The sequence below is a fragment of the Lagopus muta genome, chromosome 1 (assembly GCF_023343835.1).
Source record: "Lagopus muta isolate bLagMut1 chromosome 1, bLagMut1 primary, whole genome shotgun sequence".
NCBI classification, from domain to species: domain Eukaryota; kingdom Metazoa; phylum Chordata; class Aves; order Galliformes; family Phasianidae; genus Lagopus; species Lagopus muta.
In genome coordinates, this window is record NC_064433.1 from 65286604 (window position 1) to 65302234 (window position 15631).

The 15631-nt window shown below is 39.1% G+C and overlaps 1 protein-coding gene across 17 annotated transcripts in view; it reads left to right on the forward strand.

Annotated features, from left to right (window-relative positions):
- SOX5 (SRY-box transcription factor 5) overlaps window positions 1-15631 on the forward strand; it is a 637312-nt gene that overhangs the window by 479505 nt on the left and 142176 nt on the right. For all 17 annotated transcript variants that reach the window (XM_048933367.1, XM_048933363.1, XM_048933368.1 and 14 more), the window contains 2 exons: window positions 9216-9388; window positions 11828-11896. In XM_048933367.1, coding sequence (XP_048789324.1) covers window positions 9216-9388; window positions 11828-11896 — 242 coding nt within the window. The remainder of the gene's footprint in view (window positions 1-9215; window positions 9389-11827; window positions 11897-15631) is intronic.

The following is a 15631-nucleotide window of genomic DNA, read 5'->3' on the forward strand; positions in this document are numbered from 1 at the left end:
CAAGCCTGAACTTGATTTTTTTGTTGTTTAAAAATCCCTCTCAGTTGTACAGGTTACTTCCTAACCAAGCCTGGCAAACTGTTTTCTGCGTTCAATGTTAAAGGGTTTGTCTTTAGGGTAAACTCAGCTCTTCTTTGTATCCACTTAAATCTGAAAGACTTTACTGGAGTAACTCCAGATTTATGAGTGTAATTGAAAGCAAGATTAGCCTACCAATCCTAATCTTTAATGCATGATAACACAGATACTTGTTTTGTTCGAGAACCTGTGCTCCAAGTAACATGAAGTATCGGCGCAGGTATTACATCCCGCTGTGTCTGATGGATGATGGGGCCATGTTTGCCCAGGCTCTAATCTTACTCTATGTTGGGAAGATGGGGCACGAGAGAGTATGCAGTCAATGGTTTTAGGGCTGCCAATAATGGATAAAGAGAAATAATCCATTCAGTGATACTATAGCTCGTCAGAGCCTGTGAATTAAAGACATATGTTATGTAGATTCAATGTATGGATTAAAACGGATAATCTGGTAGGTGACACACAGAATCTTGAGATAAGTGGGCTATGCAGATTCGCTATATGGATTGTGATGGATAATTCCATTTAAGTAACGCTGGACAAGTTGAAGACAAGTAAGCTTCGAGTAGTGCTCAGGTTATGTGCAGTAATCCAGTGAGTGACATGTTGGATCTCATAATCTGTAAACTGAAGGCAAGAAAGCTAAGAATTTTGCATTTAGATGTGGACAGGAAGGAGCCGGGGAGAAGGGAGAGAGATTATTCGTGGGGAATGCTCTGGGTTTAAACCTTTGACTAATAAAACAGAGATCCCTGGGAGATGTGTGAAAGCCGAACACTTTCATGGGAGCTATGTAAATTTTCCATCTGCAAATTAATGATTGAAAAATATTTGCAAACTTCTGTCAGATATGGATGTGTTGATTTTTATTTTTTTATTTTTTTTTAATTTTTGTGGGTAGTGTAGCATTGTATTTGGAGTGGGGAGAGAAGGAGGGTGAGAAAGTCATAAGTGAAGGAGGTAAGACATGCGTGGTCGTTGGCATTTAACTGCGATAAATTCAATATTTATTCCAACCTTCTTCTTTGTGCGTATTTTTGGGGGGTGTTTAATAGTTGGCAATTTGCTGACAGAGGGCTTTAGTCCTTTGCTAATATCTCAAAAGTGCTGGAGGGGGAACCTGCCCAGTGGCACACAGGGGAACCTACGTTTCGAGAGGAAATTTGGCAGCTGCTGAAATTAGTGGAGGTTGATCACACTGCAATATGATACTCTCAGACTGCAGAGCAGCAGACAGTGCCAACTGAGCCACACCAACGCAGAATTCAGGCCAAATGAAAGTCTGAAATGGAGACTGTGACTGGATGAAGCTGCTCCTATTTGACCCTAGGATGGGAGTTTAGTTGGGGGCAGCATCTGTGGAAGAGGAGGGCTGGAGGAAAGCATCTAAAATGCAAAAAATGAGAATTTGTAGCAAAGCAAGATTGTTGTTTTTTTTTTTTTTTGTGTGTGGGTTTTTTTTTTGTTTGGTTGTTGTTGTTGTTGTTTCTTTTTTCTTACAGATGCTCAGTTTGATCAGGAAAAAGATTAGGTTCTATTCAGAACAATTACAACTTTTATTTTTAAAAGTATTACTAATAGAGAAAACAGAATAAAATTGAACTAATTAAAGTAGCAAATGCCAGTGGCTTTATTTTGTTTGAACATGTGGAGGCCAAACCACTATATTTAAACATCATGCAGAGTGCTGGATGACAAAAGGGAATTAAACCAGTTCTTCTTTGTACTAAAATTACCTCAAAGATGTGCTGATGGAGATGAATGTTGCTGAGCTACAATTACCAGTTTGTCAAAATAAAGCAAATACACATACATATTTCTTACTGTTTATACTGCTACTGCATACAATTCCTCTAGCAAATGCTGTTTCTCTAGCCGAGTCCTAGCTTCTTGTCTAGGCAATCCAACAAAGAAAAGCCTCTGAGAAATAATCTCAACACAAACATTGTCTATTCCTTTTATAACCTTGACAGTAAGTTACTAACCTGGTTGAATACCAAGCTTTGTTTGCAGTCTACTGTACCAAAACTTTTTATGACAGCAAATGAAGAATGCTCACTGACATCTTTTTCCAGCATTGCGAAACAGTAATGTGTTGGGCTGTTACAGAGCAGACAGCTAAGTTTTTGTTCCCACAGAATATTAATTCTTGAGGGTAGTAATGGCAAAATACGGTAATTGTTCATCATTTGTTTTTATTCATTCTGCAAAGTCTTCCATTGAAACTTAAAATATTACATCCACAGGCTGAAATATGTAACTTCGTTTGAACTTGCTGTTCTAAAAAGGACTTCTATTTGCAAGCAAAAAAGATTCATTACATAAATCTGTGGGTACAGGCAAACAGGTTTGAATTCTGGGCTTTTTCTTTATTTGTTTGTTCTGGTAGTGGCAGCCTGCTGAGTAAAAAGCAGTCAGAAAGTTTTCTTTTATTAAGCTGACTTCCCATATCAATCACATGAAGTCATTTAATTTAGCAAGGTAGGTAGCTCTAAGTGATGGCAGTCATTGTGTAGCGAAGTTGGCTTAAATGCTTAATGAAAAATGCCAGTTTTCAAATGTTTACATCCTGGCAGCCCCAAGATTTACTGGCTTGAAAAGCTGTGTGCCAGTCTTTAATAAAACATTCCTTGAAGTATTGATTAGGGAAGCACTGAGGGAGTTTGCACGTGTGCAAATGTCCATTTGCCCGTGTCCACCCACAAATACACCCGCCCATAGTACCATATCGATACAGAACTTCAAGTACGTACTCACTGCTTGGTCATAAACATCTGACATTACTGTTGCAAGACAGAGAAAAGAAGAGTTTAAATTCGGAACTTACCTCAGCTGCTTACATCTGTTATCAGACCACCTTTTCCAAAAGCGCGTAACAGGAGCTCCCCATTGCCTCACATATACAACTCCAGGTGACGTCAGCAGCGGGTCCGCCTGTGCAGCAAGGGGAGAATATTCCTCTTTAAAATTAATATCATGTTCTAAGTAGGTCTTTCAGGGAAGGTGTGACAAAGATTAGTTTGCTTTTCATTAGAAGAGGCAGCCTCTCTATTTTACTTTCCTGATCTTCTTATGGGACGGAATATTAGTGCGTTTGGATTCCTAATGTGACAGAGCAGAAGTAAAATTGGGGTGAGGGAAGACAAAGAGTTGACAATGGGATGAGAATGAAAATCTCAAGAAAATATACTGGAATAAAACCCTCAAGAGAAGATACTCGCTTTATGGACAACTGCCTGGATGTATTTATTTATTTTTCAGATATAATAATGTTATTGCTAGGAGAACTTTAACTCTTCTGAGAGCATCTTCATCAATAGGCTGTTCAGTTGGAGAGAGATCATTCTTGACTCCTTCAATTTTGTATTGAGACTGTTACATCTCTGGCCTTAAAAATCTCACTGGAAAATACATCACTGCAGTAAATGCCTGGAGATGGCTCAGCTTTTGGCTGGTTTATGGGCTGTACTTATGTCTTCATCAGAGCAACATCAGAGCTAAGTTGGCAGCACAGTCCCATTGCTTGGTTAGAGTGTTAGAGTGAGTTCTTCATTCCCAAGGCTCTTTTAGGTAGGACCCTGGCTGCTATCAAGGGTCAAGCAGAGATGCAAGTATTTATATACTGTGCATAAAGAAATTTGTGGCCTTTCTGAAGAAGGCCAGCAGTAGAACAGCTTACAGTCCCTGAAGTTAAGAATGGCTTCAGGCAATTTTCTAAAACTTAAAGCTTCTGTTTTCTCATACGTAAAGGTAATGCATACCTTTCTACCTGCTGACAGTCTTGAAGAAAATCAATTAGCTAATGCTTTGAAATTAAAAAATGCTCTGTACTGTGTGCTCTAGTTATTATTATACATTTTATCATTATTTGAACATGGAGTACTTCAAAATATTCTTATTTCCATTTAATTTTTTTTCTTCTGCAAAGCTTTGTAGATACAGGAGGATTTTTTTTTCCTTTTGTAACTATAGTTAATGATACGAACATAATACAATATTACTGTGTCTTCCAGGCTTTCTACTCGCACATTGTTTTCTTTGATTTTTCTTTGGAAGACAGATGCTGACAGTTCAAAAGCTATTTATGTAATTACCTCGATAGTAAACTGACTGGGGGGATGAATTTCACTGTCTGTGTGTGTGCGGGGAAGCCTCTGATTGATAACATTCCTGGATGTTTAATTGTGATGTGGCTCAGAGAATGGGGAGCGCCTGGCCATGTCTTTGCCCCTTGTAGAATGTGCTGGGAGCTGCATGGCTGTGAGCAGATCTGTGGGCTGGCTGTGAGCAAACAGCCTGATCACTTCAGCATTTGCAGCAAATGCTTTGAGTGCCTGTTAAAGAAAATATTGGCTTTCCCAAATTCTCATTTACATTCTCATTCTGTCTAATAAATTACGATAAAGTATTTACTGTTTGGATTGCAAAAGGAGTTTCTCTGCCTTTTTTTTTTTTTTTTCCTTTGGTTCTGTTATGGATGAATATGCCAAGGTTTCTCCTGTTCGTTTTCTCACTTTAAGTGTGTCATTTGGTCATATTGGTGTCTTCATTCTAATGTTTATTAAAATGTTACTGTCACTGCCAGTCTGAGACTGTGAATCAGAACTAAGAATGTGTAATAGCTTATTTCACATTTGAGTAAATTTCTTTTCCTACTGAAACACTATTATGGGTAGTGTTGATCTGAGATGAAGTTTAGGTTTGGCGATACAGAATGCCACTAATTTGAGTCGTCTTTTATTGCCATCTGCTGCGGGTGTTGTATCCACAAACACTTTTTTTTTTTCTGGATCTCTTTTTGTGGTGGTAGAGAATGGTGCATCTGGTATAAGATGGTGCATCTGGAAAGCGTCTTCTCCTGGGCCATTCCCATTGTAGTGCATACGATGATGCCTGTTGTCTGTTGTTTTGCTATGTTGTGAGAAACTCCCATTTTGCCATTGCAGTGGTGGAGTACAGAGAAAATGGAACAAGTGCCTACAGCAACCTCTGAAAGGCAGGGTGGCCGGCTGGGTGAAACATTTGTTAAACACAAAATATGCAATATCTACTCATTGCGCATCTGATGATAGTCAGGAGTAATTATTGAGGCAGCCATTGGTATGCGCCACTCTCCTTGCTCAGTACTTGTGTGAAGTGATCTAGCTTGCTGTCAAGCTGTACACTGCAGTGATAGGCACTTGTTTTACCTCCCAGTCATACTGCAATGCAGAGTATAAGTGCTGCAGTTGTACAAATAGTGGTGCAGAGCAAAGAGCAGCTCCAGAACCAACCCCAGCTCCATGCTGCAGAGAGCAGCTCTCAGTTTAGTGACAAAGGGACCAGAGGCAGCTGCTGGGGCTGTGACTTGTCCTTGCTGAGCTCTGCACCACCTCCAAGGATCTGGCAGGTTGGCAGCATGGGATAGCTTGTAGCTTCCTGGGCAGCATCTATTAAGCACCTGTTTTCACTCAACTGTTGTTTTGGTTGCTCAAAATGCTGATGTATTTTGCTGCGTAACTTGCATAATCTTCAAAATGGAAATCCCTTGAGTGCCAGGACACTTCAAATGGTGAAAGTTTGGATCTTCTCATACTTGCTAAGAGAGAGAACAGAGTGGTGACAGGACAGAAGCATGCTCTTCTTGTCTACCTATAATTTACAGCAATGAGAAATGGACATAAAAATGGCAGCTAGTGCATGGTAGTGCATTTTAGTTCATACTCATAGTCTTGTAGTGATCAAAGCTGTTCACCACTGTGTATATAACTTTTGGGTATTGTTTGGTCTTCATTTGTTATGCAAACAAAGTCGTTTATATACGGCAATTTTAAATTGCAGTTTCGTTAGCTCCTTCCACAAAAGAAATTATAGAAAAGGTGCTAGATAGGGCAAAATGCAAAATATCAAACACTTTACATTAGGACCAAGACAGTCAGATTCAAATACTCTTCTTCTTTTTAACTTTCACACTTCTATAAGCCACTAGCAAAAAAAACCTTCAAAACTAACTGTGGTAGTAGTTTTGATCTTTTCCAATGTGCTGCTTGTTTGGCAATATGGCTGAGTACTGCTTTGCAAGGAAAGGTACCTTGAAGACTCAATATTACAATTTAATGTTATTAAAGTTATTGGAAAGGTAATCACATAAAAGTGGCTAAGCTGTGTTTTCCACAAAGTATTCTCCAAAGAAGTATTTTCTTAAAAGCTGACAGTGATAAATTCTCCCTTCCAGCTTATTAATGGTCTCAGATTGTTCAACAAAAACAATGGTTCTGCCAGACTACTCCCACTCCAGCTGATAAGCCAAAAGACTTGGTACTGTACATACCAAGTTAGTACATGAAGCATCCCCTCTGGGCATTTCAAACTTGCTCCAATAGATAGTAACAATGAGGAGATCAGCTCCTCTGTGTTTCTCTGTGGGAGTACAGCCATGGTACGCCTATAGCTTGGGCTTGGCTGTCAGCAGCATTCCATGGCTACTTGTTACTCACCCAAACCTTCTCCCTTGTTCCTGTAGCATAGGTCTAGCTGTTGTGTTCCAGGGAAGCAAGCAGCTTTTTGCTCCTCCATAGGAGCAAGATGACAGAAGAGCTGTGCTAGCAGGTTGCCCATGCAGTTTGGTTGTGCCAAGTTGCTGCTGGGGTGCGCGTGGAGAGCTTTTGCATGTGGGAGCTGGAGAGGATGGCACTGACTACTGAGGTGTCTTCTGCTGCTGCTGTGAGGAGCTCTGTGACCCATCTGTCTGTCAGTCCACACACGTGGAAGTGTTTTTCCACCCATCAAATTAATTTAGCTTTACAGAATAAGTTTTGACTTCCATCCGAAAGCTACTATGGGATCTCAGAATGGACTGTTGAGCCAGTACTGGCTAAGTATCTTCAGTGTGCATCACTGCATTTCTCAAATGAATTACTTGAGAGCAATTGCACTTTTCTAACCCTACTAAGGGTTATAACTAGCAACCTGTTGTATTCTTTCTCTTTGTATTTTCTTCTCCCTCACACTCATGAATCCTCATAGAAGTTGAGAAGAAAATATTTTCTTTTTTCAGGTATCTCAGTGTGGTACACTGTGCTGTACTGCGAGAATATACTGATAATTGTCGTTAGATGAATATTACAATGAAGTGAACTGCTAGCAGTTGATAGGGCAAGGAAGGAGCTGTCTTTTCAAGTAGTTCTGCTGTGCAACTTGGGAACTCTGTACCCTTTTTCCTAGAGAAGAATGTATGAAGGGTAGAAGAGTGGCAGTAGCACTGCTAACTAATTATACATCCAGGTGGCAAGTGCATCACTTAAATCAATTCTCTCCAATTATTGAAATTAAAAAAAAAAGTGCTTTCTTTGCCTGCATTAGTATTTTAGCCGTTTTCTAATTCTCCCAGCCTTCAACAGAAGAGTTTTAAGTCCTGTGGTTGCTATTTCCATTCAACTCTCAACTTTCCAGCTCCTACTACAGAGAATGTTCTGCTGCAGCCCTCTGTTTTGTAATAGGGATATTTCTACCTAGATTCATTTGTTATTAAGATGTTGGAGATCAAGTTACATTTCCTTTATATGAAAATATGTATTCTTAGTGTTTTCCCAAATGTATATAATTATCTAGAAATGTGTGAAAAGGATTTTGCTTAAGTAGGAAATGGGATGCTGCTTGGGAGTGCAAAGATGAAATTCAGTGAATATAAATGAAACTAAATATCAAGTGAATAACCCTACCGGTGGCACCTGTAGGGCTGTGGACCAGTCTTCCAAAGTGTGAAGTAGATGATTCAGTCTTTTAGACTTTTCAATCCTGTGTCGAAAGCTGTAGTAAATATATTGTAGAGAACATTCCTGCACTGGCAGGGGGGTAGACTAAATGAGCTATTACAAGTAGCTCTTTTCCATGTCTGACTGATAGTTGGCTAGGAGCATGTTTAGTGTAGTCGCCAAATTTTTGTCTCTCTCTTTTTTTTTTTTTTTTTTTTTTTTTTTTTTTTTTTTTTTTTGTTTGTTTGTTTTCCTCTTGGAGAGCATTGGTGACATTGGCAGAAGAGCATTTCCTGCATTTTAGAAAGGTTTGTGTGGCAGGGTTGTCCCCAAAAGCAGATTATTTTCAGAGGAGGCATAGAGATAGGTGGTCCTAATCCTTTCCTGAGGGTTTTTTGAAAAAGGTTTCGTGGCTCTGACTCATATGAGAGGGTGTGGTGGTACTGGAGAATCTGTGGATTAGCTGCTACGCATATTTTCTGGTCTTTTAAATTTGTAGTATAATGATACTAGAAATACTAATAGTGCATTTTTTTTGTTTCTAGTGTGTGATTCATAGCTTTTTTTCTTGGAATTTTTTCTTCCCTTCCCTTATAATCACTGTCATTCTGGGTGGAAGGAGGGCTTTTTACTGAATGATTTAGAGATAGAGGTTAGTCAGTTCCTGTGTCTGTGTCCTCCTTTATGTGTCTGTGTCCTCCTTTAAAAAGCATCTAGTGACAGTAAACATGAGAGATGGTGAGTTGCACTTAAGTCAGTTTTTCTGATATGTTTCTGCAAGGCTTTTTCCTTTAAAAATATTAATTGATGGTGAGGGCAGCAGTACTCATCCTTAACAGTTTAAATACTTTATCACTTCATCCTCATCAGGACATATGGGAATGATGTAGTGGCTGTGTGCTGTGGGAGTACCAGCGAGGAGGCTGAGAGGTCCCACCCCAAGGGGACCCCCCCTGCTTTCCACTAAATATACAAGAGAGGTTAATGTGGACCTTACAGTTTCTGCAAGTGTCTTAGTTATAAGTTTCTGCTGAAAACTCAGTAGTTTATAAGAACTGGAAATGTTAATTTTGATCCCTGTGAAATGTAAACAAGGTTTAAAATTTGAAACTCAGAGCAGGCAGTATTTTTTCCCCTACTGAGCTGATAGGCAGCAGAAAGTAGATGAATGGGCAAGAGAATATTGAAGGGGGACACTGGATCAAAGTCTGCATATGGAATTATCCTTCATGGTTCATTTTCCTGAGAAAGGACAGGCCATAATGTGCCATAAATTGCAGTGGGCTGCAGCTCTTTGGTTCAGCTAAAACTTTGCTTACACTGAACCTGCAAAACCTAACTAGCTCTGAATTTCCTCTCTTCTCTTTCCATTTTTTTTTTTTCCCCCCACCATATGATGCCCAGGGACTCCAGAAAGCCTCGCTGAGAAGGAAAGGCAGCTCATGGGTATGATCAATCAGCTGACCAGTTTGCGAGAACAGCTGCTAGCAGCTCACGATGAACAGAAGAAACTGGCTGCCTCACAGATCGAGAAGCAACGCCAGCAAATGGAGCTGGCTAAGCAGCAACAAGAACAGGTGAGTGATTATTATGGTGGCTTTTTTCTAGAAGGTCTCCCCAGCAGATTATCTTTTAGGATTTATACTTCCTAAGGTTGTTATTCACCTCTTTTTTTTTTCTTTAATATTTGTTTTCTTAGGTGAAGAAATGTGAACAAAAATAGATTGGAATGCTGCTTTAATTTGCAATATGCAATACTGTGTCTTTCAAAGATGCATATATATATATATATACATATATATACATACATACATACATACATACATATATTCCAGTTCAGGGATATTCTCTTCCAGTAGTTTTTGTTGTTGTTGTTGTTTTTTCTTTTAAGTATGTGTAAATAAGTGTGCAAATTCAGTACTCCTACAAAATCTCAAGTGCTACTTGTATTCAGTGGTGTTCAATAGGTAGCATTTGGGTTGTAATGAGGCAAATGAAATGATTGTGTTGCCAATTGTGGGGAAAAAAACTGGGGAATAATATGAAGTCAGTAAAGAAATTTGACGTTTTTTCTTCTACACTTGAGAGGCTTGATTTTCAGTTCTTGCAAATATTCCCTCCACTGAAAACATAAACATGCCTTTGGACATGAACAGTTCCATTACGAACACACTGACACATTTTATTTTATGCAAAACCACAACTTTTCTAACAAATCTGTACCATGTGAATTTTAATGGAAATGGATGCCCATTTCTTTACCTGAACAGAGAATACTTGGACACCTTTAAAATTTTGTCAGTAGTCTACTCTACTACCTCCTATCTGGAAGCATTTGATCTATCTGAGCACGTATCTCAGCTTGTAATAAAACTAATGGTACTCTGCACATTCAGTCATGGTTGTCATACTTCAATATTGGTATGTTAGCTAACAAATCTTAAGATTCTAAAGCACTGCTGACATCTTTAGATATTCTGGCTCTGTTTTTCCCTTTTTTTCTCTATTAAAAGTTTTATCTTAAATGCTTTGTATTTTGGCCTCGCACCTGAAATCCCACAGAGAGCAGAAAAAGTGACATACTTGTGAAACCAGCCAAGTTGTATCACACTGTTGTTTGCATGGAGAAAATGGAGGAAGGCGTGAGGGTGTAAATGGCAGAATCCCCCCATTAGGAGGCATCCTGCAGGAGGTATTCCCTTTGCCCTAACTATTAAAGAAATCACTGCTACGGGATGACTGAACGACCCCAGAGTGAAAAAGAAAATGGAGGAAATGGAAAAATGCTTCAGGGTTTTTATTAGGATTTATTTTAATTTGAGAAAATGTGTATAATTCTGTTGCATAGAATTCAAAATGAACTCTTAAAAATATATTGATAAAATCTATTTGGTTACTTAAAAAGATGCTCTAGAAAGAGAACAATCTTTTAGATGTGGAGTTAGCTATGAACGAGTGTTTCTTACGTTAATAGTTTAATAACAGAAATGAAAGAAAGCACCTAAGAGGAAGAATGCACAAAATTCCTCCCAGTAAGTGTATATAAGTTCCCATCTGACCCTGAGATGTGTACACATTCCACAGGAGAATAGCAATACTCCTTAATGTTTGTACTGCTGTGCTAGCTATTCATGAGAGCAGAGCTTTTGTGATGACTCAGATGAAAATTTTCAGAGTTTGCTTTTTCAATTTGAGACATATCATGGTTTATGTTTGTTCATCCTCTAAGAACTCTGATTTGATTACATTATTGCCTGCTTTTTCCTTCACTGTATGCAAAATATATCTATGCTACAACTCCTAGTCATTTAGGCAACGGTTGGAAGTCCTTACGGAAAACACACATGACTTTGAGAGGAGGTGTGTAACTACCCCATCAACTTGTGTGAATCAGGTTCATTGTAGAGCCATGTAACTGGCTCTGCCCCTTAGGCTCCTTTCTGCTGACTGTCACAGTCATTATCCCAAACCCTGTTCCAGTCTCTTTGTGTCTGTTTCTACACCCATGAAATACACCAATGCCTCCTGAGTGTCCCATTTCCTCTCTTGGAAAATTTTGCATAGGTGCTACCAAGAATAAAAATAATTTTACTGTCCATCTTCCTTTTACTTGCCTTTTCTGCCTTCCCCTACTATTTTCCATCTTCTCTCCCAGTATTGTTCCTCCTTTCCTCCTTCAGCAGGGAGGAGCTGCTTCCATTCTCTCCTTTTTTTTTTTTTTTTTTTTTTTAAACTTAACAGCACCACTTCTGGTAATGAGAGAGATTTTTGTCAGTCCTCCTCCTAACATCCGTAACAGCATTTTTTTGTAAGATTTCCTTTCACACCAGTGTTTGCTATGAATGCTCCTGAGCATGAGCCCCTTGGCTCAGTGGCAGTCCAGGCTGCTGCCACCCACGCTTGAAGGTTTCTTAACTTAGCAGCTGATAGGACCAAGCAGGGTTGAAGTTTGCTGTGCAACAACTTTAGGAATGATGATGCATATCTCACATTACTTCTGTGCAATTTCTCCACAGATTGCAAGACAACAGCAGCAACTCCTGCAGCAGCAACACAAAATTAACCTTCTTCAGCAGCAGATCCAGGTCAGAGACTGTATCTCCACCCATATCCCTTTTATCCCTTCCTTTCTGTTCCCTCATGTTTTCCCTCGGGCATTATTGTCACAGTATCTTTAAGGATCTTTGCAGATGGCTTACATCTTATTTATGGAAACACATGATGATGTTACCTGTCATTAAGCGAAAAAAATTTCTGGGAGGCCTTGAGTGATTAACACTACTCCTACAGGAATCAGGAAGCAGATAGAGAGGAGCTGGTAGTGTGAGCAAGGATTTGCAGGATGAAATCCTCTGAAAGTGCTCTTCAGGTTTAAATCAGGAGTGGCAAAAAACATTGCTAAAGTGTATTGGATTGCAGTGATCTCTTCCAAATCTGTTTTTGAGGCTTTGCTGAATCAGTTCTTTTCAGTGATCTGTAATCAAGCCTCTCCTTCCCATTGCCTCAAGTTTCCTGAAAGTCAGGAAACTTTCAATATATTAGGTGAAGTGTGTGAGAAACTGGCCTAAAGGTTGGTTAGATTCTAGAGAGCAACTGGGCTCTCTAGGAGCGTAGGCATCTAAGTGTAGGTTCTAGGCATCTATGTGTTTACTCCTGGTAGGAGAAAAAAAAAATTCTAATGTAGTGTAACCAGTAAACTTTATTTAACTTTTTCTTCCCTTGACACATTTGGAGGTCTCTTTTCATGGCAATATTTCAGTACTTGTCTTCTGCATGTACCTATGCATAGCCTTGTTCTCTATGTAATGCAAATCAGTTTGTCTGTGAAGGTTTACAAGAAATAAGAAAGAAGGGGTCTGACATTTACAGCTATCTAGAGTCATGGTAGAATCTCTGCCTTTTTAAGTATGCAGTTATTTACAGAGCAATGCAATCAGTGTGGAAGCGGATGTTATGTTCTGTTTGTTCGGTAACATCAGGATCTTCCTTCCAAAATGCTTTAGAATTAGTTGCCTGAAATTATGAGCCATATCCTTAGCTGCTTTACAAAAGCATAATTCCAGCCAAATCAGAGGAGTTGCATAGCTTTGTGCTAGCAAAAAAGTGGCTAATATTTCAAATGATACTTTTTCAGTACCAGGACTTGTGTAACTGCGAAAAACTTCTGGTGAAGTTTCACTCCTATGTTACGGGGCAACATGTATACAAGATGTGGTTTGCTAAGAAGAGTTTTGATGTTAGAAGGCCTGGATTAGGTTTGACCTCTGTTTTTGTGGATTTTTTTTTTCCTCTTCTTTTTTCTCTTTTAAAATTGTGTGTGGGAGAATTTTTTTCATTTTAATTTCTTTTAATTGCATTGTCTGTAATGCTCATAAAGAACAATAGCAGAACCTCCACAATAGCAAGAAAAGTATTTATGTTTTTAGCATTTAGCTATGAGAGTGATAGAGGAAGTTGTTTTATAAGCAGTGAATATAAATAAATTGAAGTAACATAATTTGACCCCAACCCTTTTAAGTTTTAAGGTCTTGTAGATAAGAATGAAGTATGTCTTTTTTTAGGGTTGTGGAGAACACTGATTATTGATAATGAGATATAGAGCCTTTCATCTCTTGATCCCTGATCCAAGTTTGACCTAAGTCAGGAGTAAATGAAAGTCAGCTAGCTATCATCTGATACAAGCTGCAAGCCTAAGACATGATTTGGAGGACTGTCCCAAGGGATTTTGGATGAAATATCGACCCTGTCAAGGTCAGAATTTCACCTCCAGGGTCCACTTCACACAAAGCCCATCAAATTTGGGCACTCTCCTTTTGGATGGTCACATGATAAAGGTCAAGAATTAAACAGGCAGAGAGACAATACTGTCCTCTCACTCCCACAGAGATGATCCATTTGTAGTGAAATTTGGATTTTGCTGACTGCTTCTTGACAGTTGCACTGTATGTATGGTCTCGTGGTCTTTTGAACCCTGGTGGCAGTCCAACTATTGTCAAGTCTCTAAAAAAAGAAATCATTTAAAAATAATTTAAAAACTCCACCATCAGTGAATTCAATATAGTGCATTTCTTCTCAGTTGCATGTGTAGTTGTTTGTGGTCAGAGTAAAAAGTAGAAATCTGCGTTTATATATAAGTGGAGACAATGAAGTAACCCCAACATGCCTGTGTTTAAAATGGTTGGTGAGTTTACAATCAGGTTATGGTGGGTGGAACAAAACTCTGACATGAATGTAGCTGTGAGTTCAGGTTTTCTGACCTTGCCCTAATTAATCTAACGGGCTGCTGTCACATTGGCCCAGAGTTTTTAAATAGCGTTAGATTTATTGACAGGGAAATATTCCTACAAAGTCTGGATAACTATTTGACTTATGTGCAATTGAATGATTAGGCTGCAGTTATGAACACAACCTATTTATGACAAAGGATTCATTTTGCTTGAGCCAATTTTTTCTAAGCTTGTAAGAGTAGCCATAATTCCTGATAAATTATTACAGAGAAAAAAGCTATTGAAATATTGTATTGAAAACATAATACCCTAAGGTTAAAAGAAAGCACAACCTGACTGACCCCATGATTTATGACTCTTTTCTCTAAGTGCTCTAACTTGGAAACATTCCCCTTTCTCCCCACTCCAGCATATAGTCACCAGTACACACACAGTGCTGCAAATGCTGAGTTTAAGTACAGCTCAATTGCTTCTCTGCTTGTGAGGAAAGGATGCGTTAGCTACTTGAGCTTGGAAATGTGTACCTGGCACATGAGTGTCTAATTGACATTGCATCTTTTCCAAGTCCTTTTCTTCCAGAGTAGCTGGAAGGCAGTTCCACTAACATGGAAGACTAGCACGTTGTCTTCATGTAGAGAGTTAAGTAAAAGGTAATGCTAAATGGGGAAAAAGTTGCTGATTAGGCTGAAGTCAAGAATTTGTATAACCTCAATGCTAAAACATGATTTATGTTTTGGGATATTGTTAGAATAATTTTTGGCTACTTTTTTTTTTAAAAAAAAAAAAAAAGTTCTACACCTGGTTTGTGAGGGTGGGTGAGTTTCTCTGACTGAACTAAGCTTTCTCCCATCTTTTTGCCACTTTGGAATGCAGTTGCCCATGCACACTGCCTCCAGTTCTGATCTCTTTTTCTGTGTAGCTTCTGCCGGCAGAATATTTGGGATCTTCTGCCCTGTACACCTCAGTTTCATTATTTTACCAGAAATGAAATTGAAACTTTATTTCATTTGCTCTCATGTACCAACAGCCCTGAAGATTTCAGGCTGTGTTTCAGAACAGCTCTGTGCTGATATGCAGGCTGAGGAAAGAGCATGTAGACACAATTGACTGTCCAGCAAGTTCTTGGGCAAAATCTGGTTTAGTCCTTCAAGGCTTTAGGCGACCTCACAGTGTCATCTCCTGTCTTTTCTGGGAGCCCACAAGTGACTTTTAGTGCTCTTGTTCTTCAGTGAGTATCAGTTGGGGGATCTGTAGCTGCCCCATCAGGAGGGCTAGTTGTTCCTTTACTGTGGTGCTAAGGTGGTTCCAGAACACAGCCAGTGAGCACAGGTGGTCTTGTTGCCTTGAAGGGTATCCCCAAAGTGCAAAGTTTGGGGCCTTGGTACAATTTACATCTTCCACTTGCTCGCAGAAAAACTAGCCTAGGTTGATGAAGAAATGGTTTTGAAAATCAGTGACAAAAGTCACTTTAATTGAACTATAAATGAAATCCAGTTGTTAAAATTCATAAGGCAATTCATATTCAGTATGGCGTGGTTGGTAAAATAGGTCAACCTTGCAGCCTAACTTGTGATAAAACCAATGTTGCTAATC